Source organism: Saccopteryx leptura, chromosome 11, assembly GCF_036850995.1.
Source record: "Saccopteryx leptura isolate mSacLep1 chromosome 11, mSacLep1_pri_phased_curated, whole genome shotgun sequence".
In the NCBI taxonomy this organism is placed as follows: Eukaryota; Metazoa; Chordata; class Mammalia; order Chiroptera; family Emballonuridae; genus Saccopteryx; species Saccopteryx leptura.
In genome coordinates this window covers 56407140-56428943 of record NC_089513.1, presented here as the reverse complement: position 1 = coordinate 56428943, position 21804 = coordinate 56407140, and the positions used below count along the sequence as shown (strand labels likewise).

The window sequence follows — 21804 nt, the reverse complement described above, 5'->3', positions numbered from 1 at the left end:
GACATGTTCAAGTTTTGCCATCCACATTATATAAGATTCTCATCTGCCAAGAAAGGCTGTGCTGAGGGAAGAGGAAATATGGCTGGATCTTAAATATCTGGGGGAAGTGAATGTGGCCTGCAAACCCACAGCTGTTCACACAATGTCGCTACTTCTAACATGACCATCCTGAAGGCACCATCCTCTGCCTAAGAGGTTGTTTGAGCAGCCTTGACCAGTTGGCTCAGTGGTAGAGCATTGGCCTGGCATGTGGAAGTCCCAGGTTCAATTCCCAGCCAGGGCACACAGAACCACCCATCTGCTTCTCCACCCTTCGTCCTCTGCTTTCTATCTCTCTCTTCCCCTCCCACAGCCAAGGCTCCATGGGAGCAAAGTTGGCCCAGGCACTGAGGATGGCTCCATGGCCTCTGCCTCACGTGCTAGAATGGCTCCAGTTATGGCGGAGCAAAGCCTCAGATGGGGCCGAGCATTGCCCCCTGGTGGGCATACTGGGTGGATCCCGGTTGGGTGCATGTGGGAGTCTGTCTGTCAGTACCTCCCCCTGCCCTCACTCATTTCAGAAAAATACAAAAAAAAAAAAGTCATTTGAGCACCCACAGTCCCTGTTGGTGAGATCCTACAAAAACAAGTAAAGAGGTAGAGGCTGCCCAGCTCACAGGGGACACTGGGTGTGGCAGTGATGGACACTCTGAGCCTGGCTGAATGTTCAGGAAGCCATAAACAGAAGCTTTCCTTATCACTACCAGTGTGATGTTATAGCCGGCTGTCATTGTCAAAAATACTTGACCTAGAGTGGAATTACCGGTTTGTATAAACAGTCCTGAAGTAATAATCATTTATAGAATCAGAAATTCTTCACCAAAAGATCTTAAGATAATGTTTTGGCTCTTTCTCATGGAAAACTAAAGATAATAAAACTTTAACTCATTCAACAAATATGTACTGACTGCTAAACTAGGGGGAGGGATGCGTAGACACACTGATGTATACCTTTAAGGCAGAGATGCGAGAGCTCCCAAATGCCTCGGGAGGATGAACTAAAACTCAGACTGCTGGTTAGAGTAGATACTGCACAAGGAAGGCACCTTCAGGATTCACACGGCTAAGGAATCAAGGTTGTATTGGTGGAGAACAAGGGAACAGAACAGAGAACCCAGAAAAAGACCTACACCAGCGGTTCTCAACCTGTGGGTCGCGACCCCGGCGGGGTCGCCTAAAGCCATCGGAAAATACATAATGCATATCAGGTATTTACATTCCGAATCATAACTGTAGCAAAATTACAGTTATGAAGTAGCCACCAAAATTATTTTTTGGTTTGGGGTCACCGCAACATGAGGAACTGTATTGCGGGGTCACGGCATTAGAAAGGTTGAGAACCACTGACCTACACAAATATGTCCAACTGAAATTTGACAGAGGCACAAAAATAATTCAGTAGAGGAAACGTAGCCTTTTCAACAGATGGTGCTGGAGCAACTGGCTCTCCACGGGCGTTCAAAACTGAACCCTGACCAAGGTCTCGCACTTCATACAAAAACGAATTCAAAATAGACCACGATTTAAATGTGAAACATAAAACAATGAAAATTTTTTTTTAATTGCAAAAAATATTCAGAATCTAGGATGAGGCAAAGAGCTTTAGAATCGAAACCATAAAAGGAAATATTTATAGATCAAACTTCATCAAAGCACTTGCCCCGAGAAAGACTGTGAAAAGGATGGAAGACAAGCTACAGAGCGGGAGAAGATATTTGCAACAGACAGAGAAAGACAAACACTGTATGATCTCACTTATGTGTGGAAAATTAAAAAAATAAACAATGAATAAACGAAACAAAACAGAAACAGACCCACAGACACAGAGGAAAGGCGATGGTTGCCACAGAGCTGGGGGTAGGAAATGGGAATTTAAAAAACAAGAAAAGAAAATTTAGAAAATAAAGAAAAGCTAGGTAAATAAACTTATGGGTGAAAAAGAGAAAGAACTTTCAAAACTCAACAGTAATAAAAACCAAAAAAACAGCAAAACAAATAAGCAATCCAATTAGAAAATGGGCAGGAGACACAGAGACATTTCAGCAAAGAAGATAGACAGATGGCAAATATCCCACGAAAAGGTGTCCAACCAACACCATTAGCCATTAGGGAAATGCAAATTAAAACCACAAGGAGACGTCACCATTCAAAACGACTGAAATAAAAACAACAGATGCTGGTGAAGATGCAGAGAAACTAGAGTGGTAACATTAAATGGCACAGCCACTCAGGAAAATACACTGCTCACAAAGATTAGGGGATATTTCAAAATTAAGATGAAGTGATAAAATATCCCCTAATGTTTGTGAGCAGTATAGTCTGGCACCTTTTTAAGAATATGAAATATGCAACTACAGTTACTAGATAATCCAGGAACTGAGCTTCTAGGCATTTATCCCAGAGAAATGAAGATTTACATTCCCACAAAAACCTGCACACAAACATTCACGGCAACTTGACTTGTATCAGCCCCAAACTGGAAACGTCCCAGGTGTTCTTCGACTAGTGAAGGAATAAACACACTGCGGAACCTGCAATACCAGCTAAAACGACTCAGCAATAAAAGGCCACAAACTAGGGGTATGCGCCACCACCTAGGTGAATCTCAATAGAATGCTGCTGAGTGAAAAAGTCAATCCCCAAAAGATTCTTGAATATGTAACGTTCTTGAAATTACGAAGTCATAGAACTGGAGAACACAGCAGGAGTGAAGGTTATGGGTAGGGACAGGAGTGGAACATGTGTGGCCATAAAAGGGACTCTTGTGATGATGTAACTGTTCTTCAGCTCGAGTGAATCACTGCCAATATCATAGGTGTAACATCAAACCAGAATTTTACAAGATGTTAGCATTAAGGGAAGCTGGGTAAAGGATGCGTGACACCTCTCTGCATTATTTCTTACAACTGCATGCAAAGTGCCTCAGAACAAAAAGGTTAATTGGAAACACTATACTAAGAAGCATATATGGGCCTGACCAGGCAGTGGCAAAATGGATAAAGCATCGAGCATCCACCTGGGATGCTAAAGACCCACATTCAAAACCCCAAGGTTGAGTGCAGGCTCACCAGCTTGAGCATGGGGGTCACCAGCTTGAGCGTGGGATCCTAGACATGACCCCCTGATCAATGGCCTGAAGCCCAAGGTCACTGGCTTAAGCAAGGGGTCACTTGCTCTGCTGGAGCCCCTGGTCAAGCCACGTCTGAGAAGTAATCAATGAACAACTAAAGTGCCGCAACTACAAGTTGACGCTTCTCATCTCTCTCCCTTCCTCCCTCTCTCTCTAATATATATATTATATATTATAATATATATATAATATATGTATATATCTTTGGTCTTCACCAACAGTTCCTGGCTCACAGCTCCCAAAACCCTTAGAATTTCCCAAGTGATAAGTGCAATGGCAACATCTTTTATTATATTTGGTCTCTTGTCCTCATCTAAAAAAGCTTCGGAGCCATCAAGGTGAAATAAATGTCATTATTCACAACAAGCCCTTTCCACCACAGCTTGGTTTGTGTTAATGAAAGTGACAGATGTAGGTCCTGCCTGGTTGGCTCAGCGGTAGAATGTCGGCCCAACGTGTGGATGTCCTGGGTTTGATATCCAGCCAGGGCACACAGGAGAAGCACCCATCTGCTTCTCCACCCCTCCCCCTCTCATTTCTCTCCATCTCTCTCTTCCCCTCCCACAGCCAAGGCTCCATTGGAGCAAAGTTGGCCCGGGCACTGAGAATGGCTCCATGGCCTCTGCCTCAGGCGCTAGAATGGCTCCAGTTGTTCTGGTTGCAATGGAGCAACAACACCCCAGATGGGCAGAGCATCGTGCCCTAGTGGGCATGCCAGGTAAATCCCAGTTGGGTGCATGTGGGAGTCTGTCTGCCTCCTTGCTTCTCACTTCAGAAAAAGAAAAATAAGGAAAAAGAAAACAAAAATGACATTTGTAAAACACCTAAGGATGTGGGCTGGTTGCTGGGGACTGAGGGCTGGAACTTGGTCCCACACCCTGATTTCCAGGGAGGAGAGAAGGAGAGGTTGAATCAATCACCAATGGCCAATGAGTTAATCAAGCATGCCTATGTAATACAGCCTCCATAAAAACCCAAAGAAGGGGTAGGGATGGTTCAGAAAGCTTCCAGTTTAGAGAACCAGGACACTCCCACATGCCACCTTGCCAGGCCCCAAGCTCTAGGAAAGCTCCTTGGTTTGGGACCCTGTATCATGTATCTCTTCATCCTTTGCAATATCAGTAATCTAGTGAGTAAACGATTTCCCTGAGTTCTGTGAGCCATTCTAGCCAAGTCACTGAACACAAGGAGAGGATCACAGGAACCTCTGATTTACAGCCAGTCAGTCAGAAGTACAGGTAACAACCTGGAGTACAGGTCAGGTAACAACCTGGACGTGAGACTGGCTTCCTGAGTTGGAGGGGGTCATTGAAACCTCCAATCTGTAGCCAGTTTAGTCAGAAGCACCTGCTGGTGTCCAAGAATGGCTTTGTTAGTGTGGAGAAGCCTATACACACACTTTGGAATTCAAACCAGGACCCTTGCACCTGGGGAAATGACAAGGACCGCAGGCTGGATGGGAGGGGGCAGGGGCACGAGGGATCCCACAGAGCAGGTGGGAGGGCAGGCTGGGAGGACCCACGCTCACTGTCTTCAAAGGTAAATCCTGGCCTTCTTCCTATAATTTTCTCAGTAGAGATGAAAGAAGCAACTTAATAAACCCTCCTAAAAGTAGAAATTAATTTTACAGAGAAGCATTAATAGGTCAAGAAAAGATCCAAGCGCCCTTCCTTGCCAAACCACTGGAGCAGGACCCTGGGCTGCTCGCTCCGCTCACAGCTTCTCCCAAAAGATGCTCCATTCAAGCTGGCTGCACAGTGCTGACCTTCCCTTGCGACCTGGCAACTGGCCTCTTCCAAGTCTACCAAGAAAGGGGGGTACAGGTCCGGAGCTACAGTCTGGAGGAAAGAAGGAGGGAAAGAGAGCTGCTGGGAGGCAGAAGACCTGGGGTAGAGAGTCCGGCTCTGCTGGGAATGAGCCACCTGAGTCAAGGCCATTCACGACTGGCCCAGACCATGGTTTCTTCATGTAGGAGGTGAAAGGTTGGCTAACTCATCGCAAAGACAGTTCAGACTAACACTCCATAGGCCTGAGATCTCAGGCCGACATCTGGCCTCGCACATCTTCACATCCATCAGGCGTGAGCTGTCAAGTATATAGTTGTTCCTCCCAACATCCTTCCTTTGTCCACACCACTGTATTCCCTTTTTCCAACATAAAAAAAAAACAAACACACAAAGCAGAAATAAAATACTCCTGTGATAACAGAACTTAACAAAATAGCATAACCTAAGAAATGAAGGCGGTTCACATACTGGAACCCGGGCCAGCCCTGATGTCCTCACGCCTCCACCACAGCTCACCATGAACAAGCAAAGCGCCGGCCATGTGCATGCAGAGGCCTGGTGAGGCTCACCCAGTGGGCACCCCAGCAGAGCACAAGACTTGCTGTGAAGAAACCCTCAGGATGACTGTCTTGATTTTGACAAGGGCACTGGCTCTGAGTGACTGGGACAGACGATGCTAGGCTGTCAGTCCTTCCCAGTAACAGCATGAACCAGCCACTTAGTGCTATTTATGGCTGTTTAACTGGTCGCACAACCCCCTTTCTTCCCGGACACCAGAACTGCTCCATTTACAGCTTCTGAATTCAAAATCATGTACGCCAGACCTGCCTGCAGCAGCTGCCCTGTTCCCCATCCTCCCCAGCTCTGACCTCTGGATTTCCAGGCCTGATACTCGTTCCTTGGTTGACATGACCCTAGTCCAATCGTCCCCTGACCTCTGGGTCTGGTTAGAACCCACAAAAGGTCATTTCCCTCCAGATCCCTGTGAAGACAATGCAAACATACTCACTCACATGCACAGGCCAGTCTCTCCTCATGTTTCAGTGTTTGGGAAAAAGACAACCAGACACCCTGATTCTTTCAGCTCCCACTCTTATCCCATTTTACCTCGTTATGAACTTAGCAGGCCACCAAAACTGGAACATCATTCAGGGCACCAGATTTCTATGCCCTTCCTAGTCTCTGCTAGTCACCCTGCCCCACCCCATAAATTTACAACTAGCAAGTGAAACCAGATGCCACTTTTTCCTTCTTAGGTGTCCTCTATAAGAGCCCACCGAGCGAACACAGCCGTCTTTATCCCACAGGACCTGCTGGTCCTACCACCCACAGCTGACTGGGCCGAGGTGAGGCCGACTAACTCCACAGTGGCCACTGACTACCTGCTCAGGGCTCGAGCAGATTCCTGGCACCAAGACTCCAGCCAGAGATGCTTTACACTATCTCATCCAAGCACATCTCTTCCTATAAGGGGGACTATAAATTCTGAAAACAAAGATAATATTAAATTAAATGTAGCATAATAGCAATAAAACCATTAATTATGTTTGTACACTTATATTTCCAGATTTTTATGGCTGCCTGATAGTTTCAAGGTAATGACATACAGAGAAAAGTATGTGCCCACTGGTTGAGATAAAAGTAGAAAGACTATCTTAATCTGTTCTGGCAGCTATAACAAAAATACCACAGACTGAGTGGCTTAAAGAACAAACATTTATTTCATATAGTTCTATAAGCTGAGAAATCTAAGATCAAGGTGCTGGCAGATTCAGCGAGGATCCTACTTCCTGACTCACAGACAGCCAACTTCTCATCGTGTCCTCACATGGTCAAAAGGACAAGGGCACTGTCTGAGGTCTCTTTTATGAGGACATTAGTCCCATTCATGAGGGCTCCACTCACATAATCTAACCACCTCCCAAAGGCCCCACCCACCAATACCGCCTCACTGAGAGTGGGGAGGGGGGGCGGTACAGAAACATTCAGTCTATAGTGGACACCTAGAGAGAAGGCAGTGAGCAGCAGACATAACATAGAGGAGAAGCCATGAGTAAAAAAAGGCCCTAAGGAAAGTGGGAGCTGATGAGTAGCAGGGTGGAGAAACTGACCAGTGCAGGAAGACCGAAATGCTGAGTCACGACCTGGGAGACTCCTGGGTTACTCATGGCACTCCAGAGCTGCCACGGAGAGCGTCCGCTGAACCCTGAAGGGTCACATCCTGTCTCAGCCGCACAGTGCACTGCCTTACCGTGAGCCCGCCCACAATGAACAGCTAGGAATGCTAGGGAAAATAAATAAGCAAAAATTACAGACAGCTAAACTCACACACAAAAAGGAAAATTCCCCAGTATCAGAAATGCCTAAGATATTGAAAACCAAAGTGGTTAGCACAGGGGCATGTGTTCAGCATTGTGAGCACCTATCTATTGAAAATAGTGATTACACTAAATCAGAAAAAAGCAAAATTAAAGAGAGGGAGGTAGATAAGAAGGAAAAATCTAAAGATAAAGAAAGTGTAAATATAACCAAACTCCAAACACTTCCAGGAAGAGAAGAAGTCAAGTGTAACAGACAGTAGTAAAGCACAACATGAAAAAACTTTACCCCTTAAAGAATAATCAATAGGTAGGTGGGGTAGGTGGGAATGATGGAAGTTACCAGGCGCAGAAATAGGCGTTCATTGACAGAAGTGTGACAAGAGGCATTCATAACGGACCCAGGCAACCCACTGAAGAGATGCACCCCAAATAACAGTAAACTAAAGATCACCCCAGGAGGGGCAGTCAACTTCTCCTCAGGTCACAGGGTCTCGGAAAACCGAATCTCCTCTGAAGGATAAAAATACCCTGATCCTGTACTTTGTGTGAGTTTGACTTTCTCTTGACACAACCCACCTGGCACACAACTTCACAAGTCAAAAATTAAGAATTATATTTGGACTAATGATACTACCAAGGCCTCTAAAAAAGGACCAATGCAGCCTGACCCGGGGTGGCGCAGTGGATAAAGCGTCGACCTGGAACACTGAGGTCGCCGGTTCGAAACCCTGCACTTGTCTGGTCAAGGCACATATGGGAGTTGATGCTTCCTGCTCCTCCCCCCACCCCCTCTAAAATGAATAAATTAATAAAAAATAAAAAAAAAGGACCAATGCAAAAATCTCACTAGAAGGACATTTCAACAAAGTTCATGGAATTTCCACTAAGAAGGGGGTTCATAATAAAACACACTTGCAGTGAGAGTCAGTGCAGTGGATATAACAGAAGGATTGGTAACATCAAGAACTGAAAATAACAGAAAAAAACTGAAAGAGACTATGACTTTAAAACGTTTAAAGATTTAAAAGAAGAAATAGATGAGGAAAGAAGAAATATTATAAAAAAGAACAAGCAAATTTTTTTAAATTCCAGAAATGAAAGGTAAACTCATTGAAACAAAGACTTAGTGAATAAATAAAAGAGTAATTTTTTTTAAGATTTTATTTATTCATTTGAGAGAAGAGAAAGAGAGAGATGGAGAGAAGGGAGACACAAGGGGGGGGCAGGAAGCATCAACTCCCATATGTGCCTTGACCGGATAAGCCCAGGGTTTTGAACCAGCGACCTCAGCTTTCCAGGTTGACGCTTTATCCACTGCGCCAGCACAGGTCAGGCAAAAGGAGTAATTTTTTTATAAAAATATGAATTATTAACTTGGACAAGAACATAGTACAGAAAGATAAAAAGATACAAAAAACAAAACAAAGACCCAAGGAATAGTTAGGTAAGATGGAGGATGGAATAAGAACGGCCAACATAAGAAGATTTCACACACAACCAAGAGGAATTCTAGAAGAAATGCAGAAAATAGGGCAGCAACACTATTCAAAGACATAATTTCACTACTAAACACTATTCAGAGTTAGAATTTTCCAGATTTTATGAAAGACACTCATTTTAACAAAACCTACTGAGCAAAAATAAAACAAATCCAGGTACATCTGATTAAAACTACAGAATGATAAACACAAAGGGAAAAGTATCCAAGTAGACAGATTATCCACAAAAATGAGAATTATCTAGCAGCAGACCTCTTGATAGCAAAATAGAACCAAAAAATAATTTAAATATTATCTTCAAAGTATTATAATTCTATGTCTAATTTAATCTTTCATGACTAAATATGAAATAAAAAAGCATTTTCAGACGTTTACTGAAAAAACTACTAAAGGATAATTAATAAGTCAGCCAGAAGGAAGGAGTAACATTCTTGAAGCAATGATGACAGATTGGAAAACACGCAAATGAATATAAGTAGTAATCATTAACCAACTTAAGGGGATGTTTTTAAAAAGAGGAAACTAAAATTATACAAAATAACAACAGTATGAAAGACGAGAGTGCATTAGAGTTGAAGCTTTCTAAGACGCTTGTACTATTCAGAATGGAGATAATGATCAGCTCTAGATGTTAAGTCAAGCATGCATGTAAAATATGTAAGAGTAATCACTAAAATAATAGTAATAGAACGTATAACTTCCTAACTGAGAAAACATAAAAATTCAGTCAATCAAAGAGAAATCAACATTAAAAACAAAAAAGAAATAAATAAAAGGCATGAAATATAAAAAGCATAAAATGCAGTAATAGAAATAAATGAAAATACATCAATAACAATAAATGGAAATGGAAAAAGTTTTTAAAAGAAGGAGAGATTCTCAGATTCCATTTTTTAAATGGTAGCTATGATCTACAATAAATATACCTAAAATAAAATGACACAGAAAAACAGAAACAGAACCACCAAAAAACCTATATCAGGCAAATACTAACCAAAAGAAATTTGGTATAGATGATAAAAACAGAGTAGACTGTATAGCAGAAAACGTTACATGAAAATAAAGAGGTAACTACCAAAGGGAACAATTGTTTACAAAGAACAGTTCTAAATCTGTATGCGCTTATAATCAAAGTATGTAAAGCAAAAATTGACCGGTTACAAGAAGAAAATTGAAGTGCAAAGTGATAATGAGTGATTTTAACATAACTTTATTACAAATAGATGTAGTTAGCAGACAAAACTATAAAAATTTAGAAAATTTGAGCACCACAATTAATAAATAATATGATACATTTTTCCCAAATTGCAGCAATCCACTAACAGACTATGAATCCAATTTATAGCCACATTAAAAAACTAAAACTGAATGGAATGGAAAATATCAGAATACGTCCCATACGGCAAATATAAGCATTATTTTGTGAAACCCTTATATTTGTACATTGAGTGATAATATAAAATGTACTTCTTGCTGTAGGTTAAAGCTTGAAAAATTTCAATCTAATCAATTTAAATTAAAGTCTTTGCCCCCATATTAGAGCATACATATTCTTTTCAAGCACTCAAGAAAATTTTACAAAAACCAACCATTTATTAAGCACAAGAGAATTACAAGAGCTATCTGACTGCTAGTTGATTCCCTGAGACTCCTTTCAACAGGGGGTGAGGGGGTGGTCAAAGGTATAAACTTCCAGATATAAAACAAGTATGTCATGAGGATGTAATGTATAGCATGGTGACTATAGTTAATAATACTGTCTGTATTCAATATTTGGAAGTGCTAAAAGAGTAGATCTTAAAAATTTTCATCATAAGAAAAACAAAATATTTGTAACTATGTATGATGTTGGATATTACCTAGATTTATTGTGGTGATCATTTTGTAATACATACAAAGAATGAATCATTATGTTGTACATCTGAAACTAATATACTGTTAATGTTAATTTTACCTGGATTAGAATATTAAGAACAGAGCTACCATATGACCCAGCAATCCCTTTATTGGGTATCTACCCCCCCCAAAATCGAAAACATTGGTATGCAAAGACACATGCACCCCCATGTTCATCGCAGCATTATTCACTGTGGCCAAGGCATGGAAACACCCAAAGTGTCCCTCGATAGAGGATTGGATAAAGAAGATGTGGTGCATATATACAACGGAATACTACTCAGCCATTAGAAACTATGACATATTGTCATTCATGACAACATGGATGGACCTTGAAACATTGTGCTAAGTGAAATAAGTAAATCAGGAAAAACTTAGCACTATATGATTTCACACAGAAGTGAGATATAAAAATGAGACTCATAGACATAGAGAAAAGTTAAGTGGTTACCAGAGGGAGGGGGCAGGAGGAGGGGAGTTAAAAGGAAGAAATATACAGTGACAGAAAATGATTTGACTTTAGGTGATGAGCACACAACGGAATCAACAGTTCAAATGCTATGAGATGTTTACCTGAAACCTATTTATTCTTATTGACCAATGTCACCTCATTAAATTTAATTATTTTAAAGATTTTATTTATTGATTTTGGAAAGAGGAGAGAGAGACAGAAAGGGGAGAAAGAGGGGGAAGCATCAACTTATAGTAGTTGCTTCTTGTATGTGCCTTGACCAGGCAAACCCAGGATTTCAAACCAGTGACCTCAGCATTCCAGCTCAATGCTTTATCCACTGCACCAGCACAGGTCAGGCAAATTTAATTTCTTAAAAAAAAAAAAAGTATCTTAAAAATAAAAAAAGAATAAAACAAAACACCAACTCTATTTTCCTAAAGTCATCTAAAACAAATTTCTGTCCCTTGCAAGTGCCAAGTAAGCTGATATTATAGTGTTTAGCAGGTAATAAGTACTCAAAAAACTTCAGTAGAAAAGAATTGGGGGTAGAAAGAAATGTTTCTGAGTAGAAGCACATGGGCATCTTTGAGAAGTTGAAACTATCCTAAGATTAATCGTTTTTAACCATTTGAGATAGGCCACCATAGAACTGAGTACTAAAAGAAACATACCCCACCCCCTCAAAAAAAGGCAAAAATGTTTTAGTGTGCACAACCGGAGGGATGCATGGGTGTTCGGATTTATGGACCGTGGTATAAACAGGCCAGGCCAGGAAGGAAGCAAGCAACCAGAAGGGACAATTCCAGGTGGGTTAATATCGCAGCCCTCTTTAATCGTCTCATTTATCAATGGAGAAGTAATGTTTGTTTCCTAGACACTCCTTTATTAGTTCAAAGAGGATCAGAGCACATAGTCCTTTCTCATCATTCTCAGCTGCTTTTATTTCACTCTGGGGTTTATAGGCATGAGATGGGAGATCCAGCTGTGAGACAGAGATGGGCCAGGCAAGAAAGGTCCTCTTGGTCATCATGCTAAAGAGGCAAACAACCAGGAACCCAGGCCAGTCTGTTTGGGTAAGCAGAGAGTAGCCCAGATTTGAAACCAGAGTAGTAAATGGCTTTCATGTGGTGACTGCTTAGTGTTGACCTTCAAAAGAAAAATTTTTTAGAGGACAGTGATGGAAACTATGGATAGAATAGTGGAGTAAAATTTTTAATTGAGGTTAAAATGAACCATTATAAAGTGAAAGATAAAATTCAGTGGCATTTGGTGCATTCAGAGCGTTGTGCGACCCTCGCCTCCGCCTAGGTCCACACATTTTCATCACTCAGAAGGAATCCCATACCCCTTCTCCCTCTCCTCAGGCCCTGGAAACAGGTAACTGTTTTCTGACTCTATGTATTTACCTCGTCTAGATATTCCTATAAATGAAATCCTACAATATGTTGACTTCTTTCAGTTAGGTTCATCCAAATTATAGCATATATCCATGATAAAAAAACAATTCTGAGACTATAAAAGCGAGGAATAGTGGAAACTGGCGCACCTGGCAGGTAATGGAGAGTGGGGAGCAATGACAATCACTGAAGCCTGGGTGACAAAAAGGACAATGGCACCATTAGCCCAACTGGGACAGTGAGAAGGTATAGGTAGAAGCGAGGGGTAAGTCTGTTTCCGACAGACTGAGTTTGAAGTGCGGGGAGGAATCCACCCGGGATGAGTCCACCAGGCTGCTGCGAATAGTCTGGAGCTTCAACGAGAGAGGCAGACTGTATGGTAGTGTAGCTGCCTGCTTTATTTCTACTGTCTGGCTTGTTTGGGTTGGTTCTCCTGCTTTCCGTAAAAGCTCTGAGACAGGAATTCCGCTGCTTTGGTGATCGAGACGGCAGTTGACTTAAGCCCTTTGCTTTAACTAAAGGTTAGTTAGCAAAGATTATCTTCTTTTTCTCATAGAGACACTTTAACTTTCTTTGCCAGTAGTCACTCTAACCGATGTAAATTCATCATGTCATCATTATGAATTGTGATTTTAAATGAAAGATTCATTTCTTTTGTTCTTCTCAGAAATAACAGAGAGAGAGAGAGAGAGAGAGAGAGAGGCGGAGGCTACAGAACCGAAGAGGCGCAGACTGTTTAATGTCTGAGACCAAGAGGCATGTCTACACCTGCAGCTACTTCTACGTGCAGACTCACGTACACAACTATCCTTGCCTTTTCCAGAATGTGATGTATCCATTTACAAAAATTCAGAGGTGAACAATAAGGAGCAAGACGCAGGAGAGAGAAATATTATCCTCACCCTGGAGCAAAACTCACGGCATATTTTGTTCTGGCTTTCAGAGAAAGAACCCATTCACAGAGACCGCTGCTGGCCTTTTCCAGTAAACACCTCCTCACCCATTCCGACCCTTACTGCTGGGCTCCGTCACCCTCTGCTTCCAGCACAGCCACTCAGCATCTAACCCTCCTCAGACTCCCGGCAGTTTTATGATTTGTTTGGAACAGAGATTTCCAACCGTTTCCATCTCATGGCACACATAAACTAATTACTAGAATTCTGTGGCACACCAAAAAATATATCTTTTGTCAAGCTGACCAAAAAGTAGATATAATTTTTACACAAAATATGATAATAATAATAGTTTCTTATGCTTTTTGTTCCAGGGTGACTTTTCTAAAAACTCAGTAGCCTATACTTGTATGTAAGGATTTCTGGTACCAAGAATTAACCAATCAGATACAACCTTATTATCTGATTTGACCAACAAGATGCAACTCTATTATATAACTTATATATTTATGATTCAAGACTGAAAATTTATAACAGACAGCTATTGCTGTGTTGGCTGTTGTCATTTTTTTTTTATTTGGCAATCCAAGGGAAATGAGGTCAGTACCCCTGACTAAATAGTCAGATATTGCATGTTTTAAAAATTCTTGTGGCATACTGGTTGAAATCGCTGGCTTAGAAAATTGGTGTAGCCTGACCAGACAGTGGCATAGTGTGGACAGAGTGTTGGCCTGGGATGCTGAGGACCTAAGTTCAAAACCCTGAAGTTGCCAGGCTTGAGCATGAGCTCACTAGCTTGAGTGCGGGGCCACTGGCTTGAGTGTGGGATCATAGACATGAGCCCAAAGGTCAATGACTTAAGCCCAAGGTCGCTGGCTTGAGCAAGAAGTCACTGGCTCAACTGGAGCCTCTCGGGTCAAGGCATATATAAGAAGCAGTCAATGAATAACTAAGGTGCCACAACTATGAGTTGATGCTTCTCATCTCTCTCCCTTCCTGTCTGTCTGTCTCTCTCTCTCACCAAAAAAAAAAAAAATTGGTGTAAATATGCAGCCCCACCAGTCTGGTTCGACTGTAGCTCTAAAGGAAAACACTTATTGCAACCCCATTGAGCAATCCCTCCCTGAGTAACTTTCACCCACAAAGGAAGGGAAGCACTCACTCCTTCACCTTCTCTCCTCTTCCAGCCTCAGCTGGCTTCACAGCTCTGAAGACCCGTACCTCCCAAGTGCCTGGCTTTGAATGGCAAGATCAATAGCAATCATTTCTTTCTCCAAAGAGCTATTACTCATGACCTGGTGCCAAGTCCTACACAATCCACTTAACTGTGTGCAAAAGAATTTTTGCTTTCTTAAAAATATGTGTACCCGTATTGCCCCATGTATAAGACGCTGCCAAGTATAAGATGCACCTTAATTTTGGGACCCGAAATTTGAAAAAAAAAAAAAAAAAAAAAGCATTACATAAAGTTATTAAACTCAAGTTTTATTCATTATAAAATTCATATAACTCCTCATCACTGTCAAAATTTCCATTCATTACCTTGTCCTCATCTGTGTTTGATGACAAATCACTGTCTTTCAACAATGTGAGCAAAAACAAGTGCAAAGAAGCAGGAAATGCAAGTAAAAAAAATCTATAACCACTGTATAAGACACACCCAGTTTTTAGACAACTTTTTCAGGAAAAGGTGCATCGTATACATAGGGAAATATGGCATTTGCTTATATGTATATAATTTATATATTATACACAAATGTACATACATACAAAATTTATGAAATAAACTTCTAATTTGTTTTCTATACCCTCAAGGTCAGGTCAGGATCAAACCAGAAGTTTTGAGGGAAGAAACCATTATGGCATACCTTCTAGTAAACTTAGACCAGAGGAAAAAGAAGAGAGCAAATTACTAGGAACAACAGTAAGTGCAGAGCCAAGACAGCTAAAATCAGAGGAGATTCCTCCAGTCCTGGGAGCAAGGACATGTGCAAGGTAAGGGTAAGGGTACGGGTAACCCCAGGACATCGTCGGAACCTACCTCTTCCTCTGTGAGGCTCCCTGAGTCTCCCGGGCAGGCTGTGGTCACCACAGCTCCACATCCACACCCTCCTTTACCCCCTCACCCCACGAGTGCCCAGTGACACCTGTGTGCTAGGCACTGTTCTAGGCGCAGGTTGCCACAGTGAGCTGGAAAAACGAGACCCCCTCAGCCCACAGAGCTCAAATTCTAGAGGGGCATTAGTGAAGGGGGACAAGCAAAGAAATAAAACACAGCATTTTCAAATGAGTGGTGACAATATACATGTAATGTTCCCAAATCTATAATGTATCAGATCGGAAGGCAGACAAGGAGGGACAGAGTGGAAACAGGGACAACCGAATGTGGATGAGCTGAGGGACTGTCAGGTGAGGGGATGTGTCAGCAGAGACCTGCAGAGAAGGCAGGGAGCAACAGCAGGAGGTCTGGGGAAAGAACCTTTCAGGGCAGGGCGAGCTCAGGCCGCTTGTGAGGGGAGGGAGCTGCGGAGGCATCAGAGAGGTCACAGCACTGGCTCCTCGGCTGTGATTTGTTTTATTCTCTGGATGCCAAGGTGAACTGTAAACACCAGGAGAGCAGTGCCTGTGCTCCCAGACTTCCGTCTGCATGCCTAGCATCTGCATGCCTAGCACACAGCACGGGGCCTGAACTAGTGGGGCGGATGGGTGGGGAATGGCTGGTAAATCAGGGGAAAAGCCAACTAAGTCTAGCTGCTGCAGGTGATACACTGGCTCTAACAAACATCTTTTTTTTTTCATTTTTCCGAAGCTGGAAACAGGGAGGCAGTCAGACAGACTCCCACATGCGCCCGACCGGGATCCACCCGGCATGCCCACCAGGGGGCGATGCTCTGCCCCTCTGGGGCGTCGCTCTGTTGCATCCAGAGCCACTCTAGCGCCTGAGGCAGAGGCCATGGAGCCATCCTCAGCGCCCAGGCCATCTCTGCTCCAATGGAGCCTCGGCTGCAGGAGGGGAAGAGAGAGACAGAAAGGAAGGAGAGGGGGAGAAGTGGAGAAGCAGATGGGTGCTTCTCCTGTGTGCCCTGGCCGGGAATCAAACCCGGGACTCCTGCACGCCAGGCCGATGCTTTACCACTGAGCCAACCGGCCAGGGCAACAAACATCTTTTTCCTTTGTAACCATCATCTTAAAGCCTTCACCAACAGTTTTTAGTTTCATCAACATACAGGATATTCTCCAAGAAAATGCTCAGCTTAGTCTTACAACAGACGTCATCAAGAGGATTTGCATTATTGTATGTAAATGAGTATATATATATATTATATAAATACATATATGTATATTCATACATACATACATATATATATATTCATATATATTCATTTTCTAGACCACTTTGCTAAGAAAGTCACTCCCCAAGTTTTTTTTGTTTTTTTTCTGTATCTTTTGAAGTGAGAAGCAGGGAGGCAGAGAGACAGACTCCTGCATGTGCCTGACCAGGATCCACCCAGCATGCCCACCAGGGGTTGATGCTCTGCCCATCTGGGCTGTTGCTCCGTTGCAACTGGAGCCATTCTAGCACCTGAGGTGAAGGCCATGGAACCATCCTCAGCACCCAGGCCAACTTTGCTCCAGTGGAGCCTTGGCTGCAGGAGGGGAAGAGAGAGACAGAGAGGAAGGAGAGGGGGAGGGGTGGAGAAGCAGATGGGTGCTTCTCCTGTGTGCCTTGGCCAGGAATCGAACCCAGGACTTCCACAAGCCAGGCTGACGCTCTATCGCTGATCCAACCAGCCAGGGCCACTCCCCAAATTTTTTTAAAAATCTATATTTAGCATGCACACATTATCTGTTTACACATACAATCATATTTTCCAGCTTGTTGAAAGAGAAGACTTTCAAGAAAAAAGTTACCAATTAATGTTGTATTCTAATAATAGTACACAATATTTGGACACATAAAAAAATTAAAAGCCAGCTTTATCTGAATGGAGATTATTAAAAAAGCTTTAGACCAAGGTTCAACCAGCCTTTTCTGTAAAGGACCAGGTAGCAAATATTTAAGGTTTTGCAAGCAACATACAGTCTTTATCACATAGTCTTCCTTGCTTTTTTTTTAAATTTTTTTTGTGTGGTGGTAATTGTTTTACAACACTACAAAAAAAGGTAAAAACCATTTTTACTTCCCAGGTCATACATATAGACTGTAGTTTGCACACCCTTGCAAACCACATTTAATGGGACACTTACAGTCCCAAGTTCCTCACAATTAAACCCAAAGGAGAAATCCCCATACATTTCTGGATTACCTCTTTCAATCTCTCCAGCTCATTTTGGAGGGCCTGTTTGGATATTTCCACCTCAATCATCTGCTGTCGGAGAGTTTCATTTTCATCTTCAGCTTTAGCACGTTTTCCCTCCACAGTTTCAAGTTCATGGTGCAATCTAACAGATACATCTTTGGCTACCTGCGGAGACAGTCATCAGGATATGAAGCTTTCTGTTCGACAAGGCTACATTTAAACAACTTTTTTTGTTGTTCATCTTTAGAGGGAGAGAGACAAACACTAACTTGTGGTATCACCTATCCATGCTTTCAATGGTTAATTATTATATGTGTCCTGACTGGGGATCAAACCCACAACTTTGGCATACAAGAGATGATGCTCTAACCAACTGAGCTAACTGGCCAGAGCTCAAACAACTTTTGAGGCAGAATCATTAAGTGATAATGTTATTACACCAAAGAGCAAAGATTAACAATATTAACACACTTATTTTAAAAGGATGGTATCAGTTTAAAATGTGATATCCACATTATTAGGAAGACTATTAATTTTTATTTGTATTTAAATGCCACTTTGGATAGCCCTACTTCCTTACACACCAAGAATGTTCATTCTCCTCAGGTGCAGATGCTTTAAGTGATGTTAGAAATAGTAATAATAATAATAATAAACAAATATTTCTGCCTGACCAGGTAGCGGCACAGTGGGTAGAGCGTTGACCTGGGACACTGGGGACCCTGGTTCAAAACCCCGAGGTCACCAGCCTGAACACGGAATCACCAGCTTGAGCTTGGTAGCTGGCTTGAGCATGGGATCATAGACATGATCTCATGGTTGTTGGCTTGAGCCCAAAGGTCACTGGCTTGAAACCCAAGGTTGCTGGCTTGAGCTCAAGGTTGCTGGCTTGAGCAAGGGGCTACTCGCTCAGCTAGAACCTCCCAGTCAAGGCACATATGAGAAAGCAATCAATGAACAACTAAGGTGCCACAAATATGAGTTAATGCTTCTCATCTCTCCCATCTTGTCTGTCTGTCCTTGTCTGAGCCCCCCCCCACGCCTTCTCACTAATAAATAATAATAAGAATAATAATAAGAATAATTCTATAGTAGATGTTTAAGGTAGTCAAGTTTTAAATCGTCTCCTGTGGTAAAATATTTGAATGTTAAAGGCAATTAAACATTTATACTTTCTAAAAGGAAATGAGAAAGAGATTTTACAAAAGAAGTATAAATGACTCATATCGCATTGAGTGACATTTGGTAAGTGGCTTATAAATTTGACAGAATTACAATGATTCATTTTTTGTTATCATAATGAAAGGCTAAATGAGGTTTCATAAGTCATCTCAGAACAAGGAAGACATTATGTATAATTCATCAGATGAATAACTTGATAATTGGGGCGTGAGAGAAGCCATGGTACCCATGAAAAAACCAAATGGTTTTAAAGTCTAGGAATTCTTCACTTCATTCCTGCTCTCAATGGTTCTCAAAGACACTTTCAATAATTGGTTATGATCTTATGCCTCCTTCAGTTAAACCATCACTACACTATACAAGTCTCACTTGGATTCTGGTATTAAGGTTTTCTACACCCTAGAAACTTAAATAACAATAAAAATGATAAGTGATTATGGTTAGCTCTTAAGAGTGGTCTTTGACTATAACTGAATTGATACTCAATAGGCTTTTTAAATATTTCATATCTTTAGAAGGAGTTTCTGTATAGTTTCTTATACAGTTGCCAAACCCATTGTTAGGTATTAATTCTTTTTTATTATAGAGCTATTATTATGATTTCTTTTCTTTCCTTTTTTTTAAGTTAGAAGATTCCAGTCTATATGACATTTAAATTCGGGGCTGTCAAAGCCACATGACTACACACACCCTATGAATTTTCATTCATAAAGTAAACAAAAATGTTCACACTGAAATCTGTTGAGAGAGAGAGAGAAACATGAACAGAACATGAAGACCACACGTGAGGTCCAGGGGCTGCCTTTTCAGATCTGCCACCTCGTCGGCGGCAGCTCCTTCTGGGAGCGCACTTCGCATCAGCCCGCTCGCTCACCTTTAAGTCCTGTTCCAAACTTCGGATAAGCTCGCCGTCCACTTGCCCAGTCTCTGCCACTTTCAGGCTTTTTTGCTCAGCTTTCCTGAGGCGGTACTGCAGGATTCGGCAGTTTTTATTAGCTCGGTCCAGTTCTCGCCGAAGCTCCTGCAGCTGGTAAACATCTTCCTCTAAATAACTGTCTCTCATCTCTTCCATTTCAGCCCGGAGTTCGTCCAACTCATCCTACACAAGCCAGATAAAAGAGATTTATAAGCCCAAGTACGTTTAGAAAAGAAAAATGGATGATGTCCCCTCTCCACCCTCACTCTGTGACACTGAATATTAATTAGCTGTACACTCACCCATGGGCTATAACCACACCTGTGTGATACAGCACAGGGACCTCTGGAAATTTTTACATGAGAGAATATCACCAGATGTCTGTTCAAATCTTATGCAATCAGAAACTAAAATCCAGCCCACATTATTCATTCTGGCCTCTGAATATTGATTCCATTTCCAACATTTCCTTACATAATCACAATCATAAACGAAAAAACTCAGCAGATAATTAAACCTTTAGATTCGAACCAAACATTTAACCCCATCTCTAAGGCACAATCCAGGTCCAAAGATGAGTCAGACAGAACCTGCCTTCAAAGCACATAAACTTTAATGAAATTGTAACTGTGACTGCCCTGGAATTGTAATATCCCTGCCAATGTCCCTAAAGTACTGTTTCACAGTGCAGATCTTGACTTGACACAGTGAGAGTGCTGACCAGGTGTCTCGCAATTCTAAATTGTTTTAAATACACACGGGGTTTGCTTTTTTCCATTTACGTATTCTTTACTTCCCAACTCCATTTTATTGTACTTTGCTGTCATATGAAGACCCTCTGGGTACATGAGAACCCAGGTGTCATCCCTAGCTCCCCTCCACCCTTCCCATTCCAGAGCTAATCCAGTGCTGTAAATTTAGCATCAAAATACCTGAGAGCACTCTCTTCCCAAGGACCACACCCTCAATCCCTCTCAAGGGGCAGCTGCAAAACAGATAAGTTCATCACACAGGACTCCCTGCTTCACCTCCCTTCCTCTCCCCCTCCATGGTCATCCCAGAATTATCCTTCTAATGTGCACCTCAGACATCTTCTCACATTCAAACCTTCCAGGGGCTTCCCATCACACCCAGAAATTCTTCAAAGGCCTACCCAAGCCTCCGGGCCGCCCTTCTCTGGTCCTGCAGAGTAGAGGACTGCTCCAATCCTTTCCCTGGTTATACCCTCTCCTTAAAGCGCTCCTCCCAGAACTTTGTGAAGCTCCCGTCTCATAATTTGGAGGGCACACAGTGCTCTAGCTCAGTGGTCCCCAACCTTTTTTGGGCCACGGACTGGTTTAATGTCAGAAAATATTTTCACGGACCGGCCTTTAGGGTGGGATGGATAAATGTATCACGTGACCGAGACAAGCGTCAAGAGTGAGTCTATGTAACAGAGGGAGTCTGGTCATATTTAAAAAATAAAACATTGTTCAGACTTAAATATAAATAAAACGGAAATAATGTAAGTTATTTATTCTTTCTCTGTGGACCGGTACCAAATGGCCCACGGATCGGAACCGGTCCGCGGCCCGGGGGTTGGGGACCACTGCTCTAGCTGACCACCTTCCCCCTGATCCCACTGTCATTTGTCCCTTGCTTGCTCTGTTTTCTTCCACCTGTTACCACCGTCAATTTATCCTCTGTCGCCCACACTAAAAGGTAAGCCCTCCGAGGGCAGACACCCGTTCCTCCTTGCATTCACAGCACCCAGAACAGGGTGCGCCACACAGCAGGCCCTCAATAAATATTTGAGAAATGAATACACAACACAGGTCAACACAAAGCAAGACCAAATCAGAAAGATGACCAAAATCAGACATAACTGCACCTTCGCTTTGTGCCAGTCTTATAACTTAATTATATATATATATTTAAATTTCCCAAACCCCTAGACAGAGCTGTAATATGTGCAATATGAATTCTACTGAAGTATCATAAAAATTTTTA

General features: G+C 42.2%; 1 protein-coding gene across 8 annotated transcripts in view; it reads right to left on the bottom strand.

The window, feature by feature from the left end:
• The window catches only part of MTCL1 (microtubule crosslinking factor 1), a 171350-nt gene that overhangs the window by 131437 nt on the left and 18109 nt on the right, over positions 1 to 21804 (bottom strand). For all 8 annotated transcript variants that reach the window (XM_066353171.1, XM_066353174.1, XM_066353172.1 and 5 more), the window contains exons 2-3: positions 19774 to 19998; positions 17724 to 17882 (exon numbers count right to left, since the gene is read on the bottom strand). In XM_066353171.1, coding sequence (XP_066209268.1) covers positions 17724 to 17882; positions 19774 to 19998 — 384 coding nt within the window. The remainder of the gene's footprint in view (positions 1 to 17723; positions 17883 to 19773; positions 19999 to 21804) is intronic.